Here is a 12,214-nt window from a genome sequence, read left to right as displayed (position 1 = left end):
AGTTAATAAGAAAAGCTGAACTAGGAAATTAGGGGAAATGGTTTGATGGCACGGCCAAGTGGAAAGAACAGTTTCCTTAATGAGGTAGTTACTGTTCACTACCAGTGCACAAAACAGGCATTTACTAACTGGAACAGACTAGGTAAACTATTTCTCTTAGTATGCTCTGTTTAAGATAATGTTGTTGCTTGTTGAGAATCTCGGGTGGATAGCGACTTTATGCCTGGATTTAACTTTGAAGAAACCTCTTTCTCAGTCTTGTAAAACCTTTTTAAGGTAACACAAAATAGAAAGACACCTCTTTGGCACCAAAAAGCTTACTTCAGAAAATAAAAGCTTGAGAGGAATCTAGCTTTCCCATGTGGCTTTTCAGCCATAACCTATGGTAGAAAATGTAGATCAGTCAAAACCTGAAAACAATCACTAAGAAAATATTTACATCATCGTGTTCTGCCTACACAGTTCTCAGGATATAAGAATTTGTTGTCGTCTTTTGAAATGAGTACCAACAGAAATGAAATGGAGTTGAGAGAGATACGTGAGAATTTAAAACCTCGCTTCTCATTTACTGACTCCTGGATTTCAGCCATGCATTTGCTGACCTCTTTTATCCTTTACTGCCACGTTCGCTCTGGCTTGGTTTACTCAGAGATTATCAATTCACCATTAAGAACAAAATGCCACTTTTCCAACACACTACTTTAAAGTTTAAAAGATTTTGACAAGTCACACATCCCTAAAGACCTGGCAGGTAAAGGTTTCTATCATGAAGTAAAATGATAACAGAGAGGTTCAATCAATATGTGCATACAGAAAGTTATTTATTCCACCATGCAGAAATCTAAGAGTAAATGAAATAATATCTAGAGCAAATAACAGTCCTAGGAATTCAATCTAATGCACATGAGAATAGGAGGTTTTATGCTTTATTATTTATTTGCTTGATGGGTTGGGTTTGGGGGTTTTGGTTGGTTGGTTAAGATCAAGAAATCCTTTAGCTATTAGTTGCTTGCAATTCAGTCAAAAGCTTAATTAGAAAAATACAGCAACTTTCTACAATGGATCATAGAATCATAGAATCACAGAATTGTTAGGGTTGGAAAGGACCTTAAGACCACCTAGTTCCAACCCCCCTGCTGTCGGCAGGGACACCTTACGCTAAATCATATCACACAAGGCCTCGTCCAACCTGGTCTTGAACACTGCCAGGGATGGAGCATTCACAACCTCCCTGGGCAACCTATTCCAATGCCTCACCACCCTACCAGTAAAGAACTGGATCTCTCCTCAATACTTGGAGCCTAATGAAACTACATGAGAAAATTCCAGAGCCCGCAGAGTCAGAAGAGAGAGACCCTGGTTGGACTAACTTTGGCCCAGAGTCCATAGGCATCTTGTGGAAATTTTCACTTGTCCTATATTCAGATGCTTCAAGTGTGCTATTAATGTGAAATTACACGCCTCTCCCTGGTCATGGAAAAAACAGCAAGTCAGAGACTGGCCTGAGTATCTGTTTGACTGCTGAGATATAAAAATAAGTGTCCTGTTGATCCTCATTAGTTTGGAGAGTCCCTGACTACTGCTGACTGGTACACACAGACATCACAATATAAAGGCACAAAGGAAAATTTGTTGGCATTAACGTAATTCTTTTAATTAGATACTTTGCAGTATTATTTCCACTTGAAAAGGTCATAGAACCATAGAATAGTCTGGATTCTAAGGGACCTTTCAAAGCTCATCTAGTCCAACCCCCCTGCAACAAGCAGGGACATCTTCAACGAGATCAGGTTACCCAGAACCACAAGAAGGCTGGCCTTGAATGTCTCCAGGGATGGCGCATCTACCAACTCTCTGGGCAACCTGTGCCAGTGTTTTACCACCCTCATTGTAAAGAATTTTTCCTCACATCCAGCGTGAATCTCCCTTCTTTTAGTTTAAAACCATCACCTCTCATCCTTTCTCAACAGGCCCTGCTAAATGGTCTTTCCCCATCTTTCTCATAGGCCTCCTTTAAGAACTGAAAGACTACAATAAGGTCTCCCTGGAGTCTTCTCTTCTCTAGGTTTAACAACCCCCAACTCTCTCAGCCTTTCCTCAGTGAGGTCCTTAAGGTCAGCTCTGTGCTGAGACCTGGAAAAGACAGTGAGAAGTATAACCTAAAAAGATCAAGAGTTCTCATCCTTTCACCATATAGTGAGAGAAAAATCATTCCAAATAATTATTTCAAAATCCAAAATTGATAATAAAATTTTAACATCTCCTGCAAGATTTATACAGTACTTGTGTTAAACTGGCACATTTCTTATTAGCGTCAGGATAGATGAAAAAACACATACCTCTCCCCTCCTTTTTCAGTTGCCCAGGAGACAGCATCAACAAAAATGTGTATAGTCCATGCCCATGCAACATACTGTTAATTGTGCAAAATCAACTGTCAGGTAAGTTTTGTTTTCCTTTAAGATGGAGTAAAACAACACTGGGATTAGGAAAATAGTAATTAAGCAATGCAGACCAAATTCACTGGTGTGTAACAATATGAGCCATTCCTGGTTTTCTAATTGGTTTGGTCAGATTAACAGACATTCAGAATTTAGCTAAGAAACAAGTAAATAATGTCACATAGTAAGCACAGTAATGAGTAGTACAGTAAAGACATACCTCACTACCCAACACTATTACTACTGCAGCCTAGTGTCAGATCTACAAGGCATCATTATTTGTCTGGAACAAGAGTGGCCACAAAATGAACAAAAGGGATACTATTACTGGGAATTGTTCTTTCATTTAAGTTCAGTGAGCTATTTCTTCCTCTCTTGCTATCAGTACACACCACTTTCAAAGCTAAGGATTGGTACAATTCATGCACTGAAGTGTATCCGTAAACTACCTACCTCACTTAGAAATTTGATATACAGGTCTGTTATAAGTACATCGGTAATGCTAATATGGAAACTGTATGACATCCTCATTCAAATCAACAATGACTCATCCATAAATGTCAGTGTCCAAACAGACAGGATAGATACAGTTTCAGCAGACAGCAATTATGTTTTGTGTAGATGTACAACAAAATGTTTTGCTTCTCTGACACCATACAAGTGGAAGTGAAAATGGGATTTCCAGTCCTCGAAAGCACAGAGAATATAATTACATGTAGAAATTTGTAAAAGAAGAGACTACAAGATTTCAGCACTGATACGCATCCCACGCAAGAGCAATACACCACCACTCTCAAGAGAAAGCTGTGAATTGGAAAGCCTACTATTTGACTCTATCAGGTCCCTCCTTAGCACAGAAGAAGTCTAGATCATGTATAACATATTTCTATTTGCTGTATGTGTTTCTCCTGACTTCTTTATGGGAAATAGACTGCTAATACTGAGGCAGTATCCCTTACACACCAAATTGTTGTTGCTGATCCAAAACATTGAAAGCCTTATAGCTTCTTCACTGAAATTGATGACCCAGATAAATCTTGGTTATGCCCCTTTCAGGAGGGCGCCTAAAAACATTTCTATGAAGCTTTTCAAAGAACGCTCCTAAACAAGACCTCTAATGCCAACATTACACTGACCTCAGGTTTGCCTACTTTTTAAAGTAACTGGAAGGAAAACCAGCTGTGTAAGTGCTGATAGGTGCAATTATAAACAGATATGCTGTTGAAAGGCTCCCTCACAAAGCAAAACACAAGATTATCCTAAAGTTAATGCAAGAAAATAGTCTGTGGACACAGCTTCTCCAAATGAGACAGTATCAAAAATAAATCCCAATTTAGCCTAGTATTCAGGTTTTTGAAGAGAATCTGAACAGAGCTAAACGCCCATATTCTTAAATACATGTGTATGCCAATTATGAATTTTAAGAAAAATGAAAGCAGAAACAAGTAAATTTATGCCCTGAAACCCAATTACCTTATACAATTATTATCCTAATGTATTTAAATAAATGTTTAATCTACTTATTCCATTATTATGCCTCAACGATATCAAAACAGAACATTCAACATTTAATTACTATTTATTTTGTGTGTACTATGTTTTGATTCTAATGAATACTTTTTATTTCCTTTAGGTGTCATCTTCATCCCTGAAATATTCATCAGAATCAATTATGCCTTTTGTTGCCTTGAATAAAAACTGTGTATCTAAAATAGCTGGTATTAAAAACCAAGCTCTAAAAGCGACCTAAATACCACTTAGTCCAGAAAGCTAGTTCTTTTCTGCAGTTTCATCAGCGAGATCCTTTTGTCCATCATTTCCATGCAAAAAAACCTTCAGACCAGGGTTTACATAATTACAGGGAGAAACAGCATCACTGCTACAGTCCTTCCTTTACAGAAAGGACTTTTCTCTCACCTTTTCTCGGGCTAGCCATACATCTGAATGTCTTTACGTAAAAAACCTCCAATAAACAACAGTCGTCCTTTTCTAAGGAGAAGTGAAAGAAATAATCAATGGTTTCCACCACACTAGGGTGTGCTTCCACTATGTGCCAAACAACTGCTCTGTGTTGAACAGAGAAACAAAGAAACAGTGACGTTACCACAGGTACATCTGCACTGGCAGATGTTAATGGGGTTGTCTCATCTATAATTTTCTTCTGGTTTTCATTTCTGTAGAACTTTCAAACTCCTTAACAGCCCAATATCAACCACTCTGAATATGCCCAAGATTAGGATTATCTGCCTTTGCCTCACACCATGACCACCTCCAACAGCTGCCAAAGCCCACATGAGGAATCTTTTCTTTATCTGTACACTGCCCACAGCACAGGGAAGGAAGTTTTTCCTCAACCTCAAGAGGAGAGGGAAGGCAGGCTACATGACCAAAGACTGACCAAAGCAGCCCAGTCTGGCTTAGAAGAGGTGTGCCTACAGACAGCAGTTTGTGTCTAACCAGCAACATGAAGCCAGTATTCATGCCTTACTCATCCCTTCCCAACATGAGACACAGGATTTGTGCTGGCAGTTCAGAGGAGGAAGGTAACTGTAGGACGCTCACTTTACTTACTGCAGAAACTGAAAGGTGCCATATACTCCCATTCTAAAGAGGGAAGGGAAAGGTCTTTTCTTACCATTTAGAAAGCCACAGAGTGCAGATTTGGATTGGATAAAAGGAAGAATTTTTTGTAATATGGGTCGTGAGTCACTAGAACATGTTGCCTAGAGAAGCTGTGGATGCCCCATCACTGGAAGTGTTCAAGGCCAGGCTGGATGGGGCTTTGAGCAACTTCATCTTGTGGCAGGTGTTCCTGCCTCTGCAAGGTTGGACTAGATGACCTTCGAGGTCCCTCCCAACACAAACCATTCTATGATTCGATGATATGGGACCTCTCTTCTTTCTTACTGTTGATTTTGGTAGTTTGCTACCTTTAGACCAACTTTAAAAAAACAAACAACAACAAAAACCACAAAACCATCTAAACCCTTCCTCCAGCCAGTCAGTGTCAATCCATTAGCTAAGTTTGCACACTAATCTCCTGCCTCATCAATTTTCACCATTGCCTACAGCTCAGCTCTTTCCTCTTGCCTGACTTTGGCAGACAACAATTTAATTTGCCAAGGATTCCAATACCTGAATTTAAATAGAAATTAAGTTAAATATGATTTCTCTATTACAGGCAAACTGGTAGAGCTGAACTAAGTCTGATTTTACATTCTGAAAACCCCTCATAGAGCTAAAGGCTACAGATCATGCATTTAACATTCAGATTTAAGCAGCATTAGTAATTATGGCTTAGAGCTGCATATTTAAAATGATGCAGCAAGAAAAACAGGAAAACCACCAATAAACAAAATTTACTGACACTTCACAATGCTTAAGCACAGCTGAAAATCTGAGAACTTGTTACCACTACAATATTGAAAAAGTTTTCACAGTATTTCAAACATTCATTACAGTTCTTTGCACCCCTTTTACTTACATGTAAGACAGCATAAATTCAAAACTAAAGAATTAGTGAGTTTAGCCCAAGGTATATGCATGCTTATTAAACCACAGAATCATAGAACAGTTTGGGTTGGAAGTGACCTTAAATATCATCTAGTTCAGACTAGAACTGAAGAGCTGAACACTGTACTCCAGGTGGCATCTCACAACAGCAGAGTAGAGGGGAAGAATCACCCTTCTCCACCTGCTGGTCATGCTCCCTTTGATGAAGCCCAGCAAATGGTTTGGCTTCCTGGGCTGCGAGCGCACACTGCCTGCGCATGTTCGTCAATCAACATCCCCCAAGTCCTTCTTCTCAGGGCAGCTCGCAATCCATTTCCACACAGGATTGTCCTAATGTATGCATATTAAAGGTGGCAAATGAACCTCTTAGGGGTCTGCACAAGAGCATTTTCCAACCCTCATGAAAGAGTATTCAAGAATTAATAAACAGAAGATTATCTACTATTTTACTGGTAACTTTTAAAAAGTGGGTTGAAATATGCAAAGAAAGACTTTATTTCATAAGTCACTTTTTCACTTAATTTTACACTTAGCAGTGTGTCCAGTATAATCACTCATAATAAATTGCCATATGACTGAATTTTTCTCCTTATCCAAAAGTATCACCAACATCTGATGTTCTGCCGATTGGAATCTGGCTCAATATCTGTAATGGAATTTTATACAAAAGAAATGCTGTGTTAATTCTGAGAGAATGACTGGAGAAAGAGAACTGTAAACACTTTCATACCTTCTCTAAAACTGGAAGAGGAAATAATTCCTCAAGACAGTCTTTTTAATACATATACAAAAATGAATCATGCTAAATTTCAGTGAGACTTTCAGGAAGAGTAGTGGGTTGATAGCTGAAGATTACACAGAACACAAAAACAACCATTTCTGGAGAATTAAAGAAGACTTTATGCAACTTTTCTTATTAATTGTTTTCCTATTACATTTTTTTTAAGATAAATGAGAAACAATGCCAGAATATTACCAGAAGGTCTTGAAAACCACAGGAGCATCATAAAAGACATAATGCTGGGGGATAAAACAAGAAGATTAACCAGTGTAAATCTTCCCAAGTAGTCCTGACACAGGAGCATAACTCTCTTACAACACAGTGAATTTGAATTCATGTTTATTTACTTGGTAAATAAATTATTTTTTCAACAAATATTTCTGGAAAAGTAAATCAAAGACTGTGCTAAATCCTTTGAACTTTCTAAATCTTTCAAACTTCCTAAATCCTTCGAACTTACTCTTAGATTCCTAAGAGGACAAATTCTGAACAAACACATTATAGACAGATTTAGTGATTAAAAACACCTGCAACTAGTGTTGCAGAATTTATGACACATGCCCAAACTAAACCTTCTCTCTCCCATTCAAAGAGCTGGGTGTGGGAAAACAACTCCGGTAATGAAAATACCCTGGCTTGGCAAGCAATATTGTAGTCATTCTCAAACCATGACTACTACATAGGATTAAACACAAATTAATAATTTTCAGAGTAAAATAATTACTGTGCAGCCCACGTATTTGTTCCCTTCCATGTCAGATAAAACTGAACTGTAGCTCAGCAACTGAAGTATAAAGAAATTAACACTGAATTGACAGAAACGAGCAAGACATTCATAATTCAAAATACTAAAGAAACATCATCGAACAGGAGGTACGATGGACCACATGTAGAAGACAGAGGTGAGAAAGCATTAGAGCACAGCATCAACAGAACACACAAAGAAGTAACAGAGATTAATATTTTCAACAAATGGGTAATGAAGCAAATGAAAAAGGCACAAGAGATACATATAAGCGATGATATGAGAATCTGTGGTAAGATGCATAAAATTTGATTAAAATGCATTGAAGAGGAGCAGCAGCTTGAACTGTCTCCAGCTGGATCCCACCATTGCAATGTTCATTAAATCTAATATTGCATACTAGTGACTGTCTATTACAATCCTGAAAAGGAATTAAAAATGACTAGCAAATGTTGACTCAAAGTGCACAAGGCTGGAAGGAAATCTCTGGAAAGAATGGAAAATGGAATTGGAAGAAGGGGAGCAAAAAACAAAGTAAAAAGACTGAAGAACCAAATTCCAGCTGGTAGATGAGCTCATGGTGTATTAACACAGGATGATGATTCCAGTAGCCCATGGTGTCATTACAGCCTCTTCAGTGATGCCAAGATTTTTGAAATCTGTTTGAAACTGGACAGCTAGAACACTTGTACACTTAATTCAAACTAATGAATGGCTGAAAATAGCTGGAGAATTTGAGTCTTCCATTTTATAGGGCTATCTTAGATTACTATCCATAGCTTTTCACTGCAACAGCAGATATGATGAAAAACATGGTTCTCAATGCGTCCAAAAAATCTCATTAACAGGAGACTCAAAGTAAATCTTAACAGGACAGTTACTGGTTAGGCATTTATTTTAAAATCATTTTTATTCACTATCACATCCTTTCTGAAGGGCAGGCTACTTCTTCTAACACATCAAGCTTCTTACACAGCTTGCTGAAAGACAACCACGAACATTATGTCCTTTTCAATTCTACCCCATGTTCAGCATCTTGAGACATCCCACTCCCCTGAAACTTACCATTGGGCAGCTAACTAGCTCAGCCTTGCCCTGTAGCATATTCTGAGCTCTTCTTCCTCCCAGTCTTAATTTCTTCTTCAGTTATACAAAAAAATAAGGGATTACTTTCCAACAAATCCTGCACTGTTCCCACATCCAATGTAGTACATATTCTCTGTTTCACCTGCAGACCTATCCCCATCCTTTCACAAATGTCTTTATGTGATTTCCTTCATTTGAACTGCCACAGTTCTGATCAGGCTGTGATTTGGAGAATCTCACACTGAGTCCTCACATTTCTGTACAACAGGGAAACCATTTGCTCGCCCCCATCTATTCTTTTTTTTTTGCGTATGTCCTGGGTTCAGCAGTAGCAGGCGTTTTTCTCCTCCTTGGTAGCTGGTGCAGTGCTGTGTTTTGATTTTTGGCCTGGAAACACAGCTGATAACAATGATGTTTTGGTTTGGCCAAGGACTTTGTGAGCCTCATGCTCTGTCAGGGAGGAGGGGAAGCTGGGAGGAAGCAGAGACAGAACACCTGACCCAAACTGGCCAAAGAGGTATTCCATACCACAGCACGTCATGCCCAGGAGGTAACGGAGAGTTACCTGGGAAGGGCTGGGAGACTGCAGGGTTGGAGGAGGTATGGGTCGGTGCTTGGTCGGGCTGGGGGGGCAAGTTATCAGCTGGTGGTGAGGTGCTGTATTCTCTTCCCTTGTTATTTCCTTTATCATTATTCTTATTGGTGGCAGCAGTAGTGATCTGTGTTATACCTTAGTTACTAAACTGTTCTTATCTCAACCTGTGGGAGTTGCATTCTTTTCGATTCTCCTCTCCATCCCTCTGGGAGTAGGGGGAGGGAAAGAAGGGGGGAAGTGAGTGAACTAGCTGCCTGACCAGGTTTAAACCATGACAGTTCTACATAATTTAATGTAGGTAAAACCAAGCTAGTACCTAAGTCACATCTTTTTCTCCATGAAGAGTTTCATTCACTAGCAAAGAAATAGCTGACAAAGGACAAACAATATATAAAAATATAAGGCTAAAAAATCTGAAAAAAATAAAAACAAAAACAGATGTGGCAGACTGAAATACACAGAAAACCCCACAAAAGAAATGCAAGTTTAACACACATCCCTTATGATTGACCAAGCAAGTCTGAAGTTAGATGAGACAAAATGAATCTGCAGTACCACTTGCTAAGAGTAAGAAATAAATTCTCTAGCCATATGCTGCTGATGTTACAAAATAGACAGTGAACTGTCCTCTTAGTTGGGAATGGGACCTGTCCTTTAAGCAATTAAAGACACATCTAAAGAGCTGCACTGCTGCTTGTAGGCACTGAGCATGCCCAGCTGCATGGAAAGCTTCTCTTCTTTGGGAAGAGAACAGGCAGTTCTTCTCCAAAAAACTCTGCATGGTGACTAAAAAATCACAACACATTTCTCAAGATGGTAACCTACAACTGAAGCACTGATTAAAAGAGGTACCTTGGACATATGGAGATAAAGATAGCAATGCCTAGTTGTATCAAATGCTGCCAGAAAGATTTTTAGCACCAGGGTTTTTTTGTTTTGTCTTTCTTTTTTCCCTTCTTCAAAAAAGGGTGGATATTTTCTAGTTCAGTTTATCTCTTGTGCCCAGGCAGTGGATTTCAACTTTTAAAACAGCAGAGTAGGAGGAAGCTGTTTCTCGAAGGTTTGGAAGTTCACAGCCTTTGAAACTTAAAATGCTTTCCTTGTATCTGAAAAGAGATCCTATGAACTTTTTAAACAATATAGAAAACAAAGTACATAACTTACCTCATAGTAACTTCGCACAGCATTGCAAAATGCTTCGTCTGCTACAATTTGAGTCTCCCCATTCAAAAAGGCCTGGAAACGTTCCTTCAGTATCTGTAGCTGCTGCTTATTGAGCTATGCAAGAAAAAAAGGAGAGGGAAGAGAACAATAAATACAGTTAGTCTCAAAGTAAAAATATGCAATACTATACACATTTGGAAGTTGTGAACAAGGAGGAAAAGGCACAGGCTTCCTGGTGATTTGCTCCCTAGAGAGTGGCAGGCCCTCAGAGTCCTAGCTGGATAAGTCAGGTGGCTGCAGCAAGTCATGTATGCACTCAGTATGCAACTAAACCTCTGTATTCTTTCCCTTGTGTCCTTGGGATGCTATGGCTAAGTCTGCATGGATACTTCTCCTGAGCAATATTTCATACGCACATGCTGACCTTCCCCAGGACAGCAACACCAGCTAATAAAACTTGTCTTTTAGCTCTAGCCTTCAAATATTTCTTTTTTATTTCTTTTTTTTTTTTTTCAGCCTTCAAGTACGTCAAAAATAACTGAGATGTGTCCACTTTTTGGAGTCATCTAGGTGCTACCCACTGGAATGTTTTAACACGCACGCTCACTGTGAAGAAAATGGACAAAACATGCTCCCTATGATGAAAACGGACTTCTAGCCATCAATGTTATAAACACTACAAACAACATGAAACAAATAATCATGGGGAACAGCAGCCACATGGCTCCAGGACTGACACCAAATTACATATGATGGACTTCATATCAAAGTTGAGGTCATTTTGAAAACAAGACTCCTTGTAGAGGGCGTGACATGATTAAACCATGCAATTGATGCATTTCTATCAAAGATTAATGTTGTTGGAAAAAAGCAAAATCTGAAAGCTCTCCAGTGATCCAGGCCTTTTGCAAAGGTTCCTATCAACTCTTGAAACATTTAGTAAGATATTTTCTCTGTATCAAATCTGTGAGAAGTTAGAATGTCACATCAAAGATGACTGCTGCTAACATACTAATATAACAAAATGAAGGTTAAAAATAGTTGTTTTGCTTTCCCATAACTTAAAAGCTTGTGTAAAGCCTTTATTCCAGTGAATATTCCTGAACTTTAAATTTAACATTAAAAAAAAAACACAAGAATTAAAAAGTTTTTTCATCCTTCCTGTATCTTGCTTAGTTAAAAATAAACAAACAAATACATGTGTAGACAGAAAACGAAAATATTTTTCCAGAAGTTAGATTTGTAATGGTTAACCTGCAATAAATAACATTATTCTGACCATATCATTGTCCCTTACAGAAGAACTTTTTTGTATCTGCAGTGAGTATGGTGACCACAGGCTATCAGGTCTATAGTGTTGACTCTTTGAAGCTGCAACTCTGTTACAAGATTAGCAAAATTACTGGTATCCTGAGAACGTGCCTACCTTGGACAATTTATTTCCTTCATATCAATGGAAGATCCTACATAGAGTTTGCTATGTTTGTCATGTCTTGTGTTTCTATGGAACACGTAGCAATTTACTTCAACACTCTCCTGAAATTGAATGCAAACCTGAAAGCTGTTCTGTTTACACAGAAAACATAAGTATAGATGCCATTTAAATACTTGATTTGAGAAATCCTCTGAAAAATGGTGAAATGTAGGCAGTACGAATGCAAAGCCAAAGAACTATGCCTTTGAAAAAAAAATCTAAGCTACTTAAAAATGATAATTCTGTTCCTCTTCTTAATGAAACTATTAGCGATAAAGAACAAGCCCCAAGAAACCCCTACAGAAGACTCCTATTGAGGCAAGCAAACTTCAGCAGCGGTTGCTGTAACTTGGAAAAATTTCCTGCGTGAGCTCTTGAGAGCAGCAGCCCAACACAGGCACACTGACAGCCTGCA

General features: G+C 38.6%; 1 protein-coding gene across 11 annotated transcripts in view; it reads right to left on the bottom strand.

The window, feature by feature from the left end:
- The window catches only part of CADPS2 (calcium dependent secretion activator 2), a 310,379-nt gene that overhangs the window by 237,468 nt on the left and 60,697 nt on the right, over positions 1 to 12,214 (bottom strand). For all 11 annotated transcript variants that reach the window (XM_057415800.1, XM_057415805.1, XM_057415801.1 and 8 more), the window contains exon 2: positions 10,326 to 10,439. In XM_057415800.1, coding sequence (XP_057271783.1) covers positions 10,326 to 10,439 — 114 coding nt within the window. The remainder of the gene's footprint in view (positions 1 to 10,325; positions 10,440 to 12,214) is intronic.

The sequence above is a fragment of the Pezoporus wallicus genome, unplaced genomic scaffold, assembly GCF_028554395.1.
Source record: "Pezoporus wallicus isolate ANWC-B61680 ecotype Strahan unplaced genomic scaffold, APGP_CSIRO_Pwel_v1 contig_6966, whole genome shotgun sequence".
Taxonomy (NCBI): domain Eukaryota; kingdom Metazoa; phylum Chordata; class Aves; order Psittaciformes; family Psittacidae; genus Pezoporus; species Pezoporus wallicus.
This window is presented reverse-complemented; position numbering and strand designations above follow the sequence as displayed.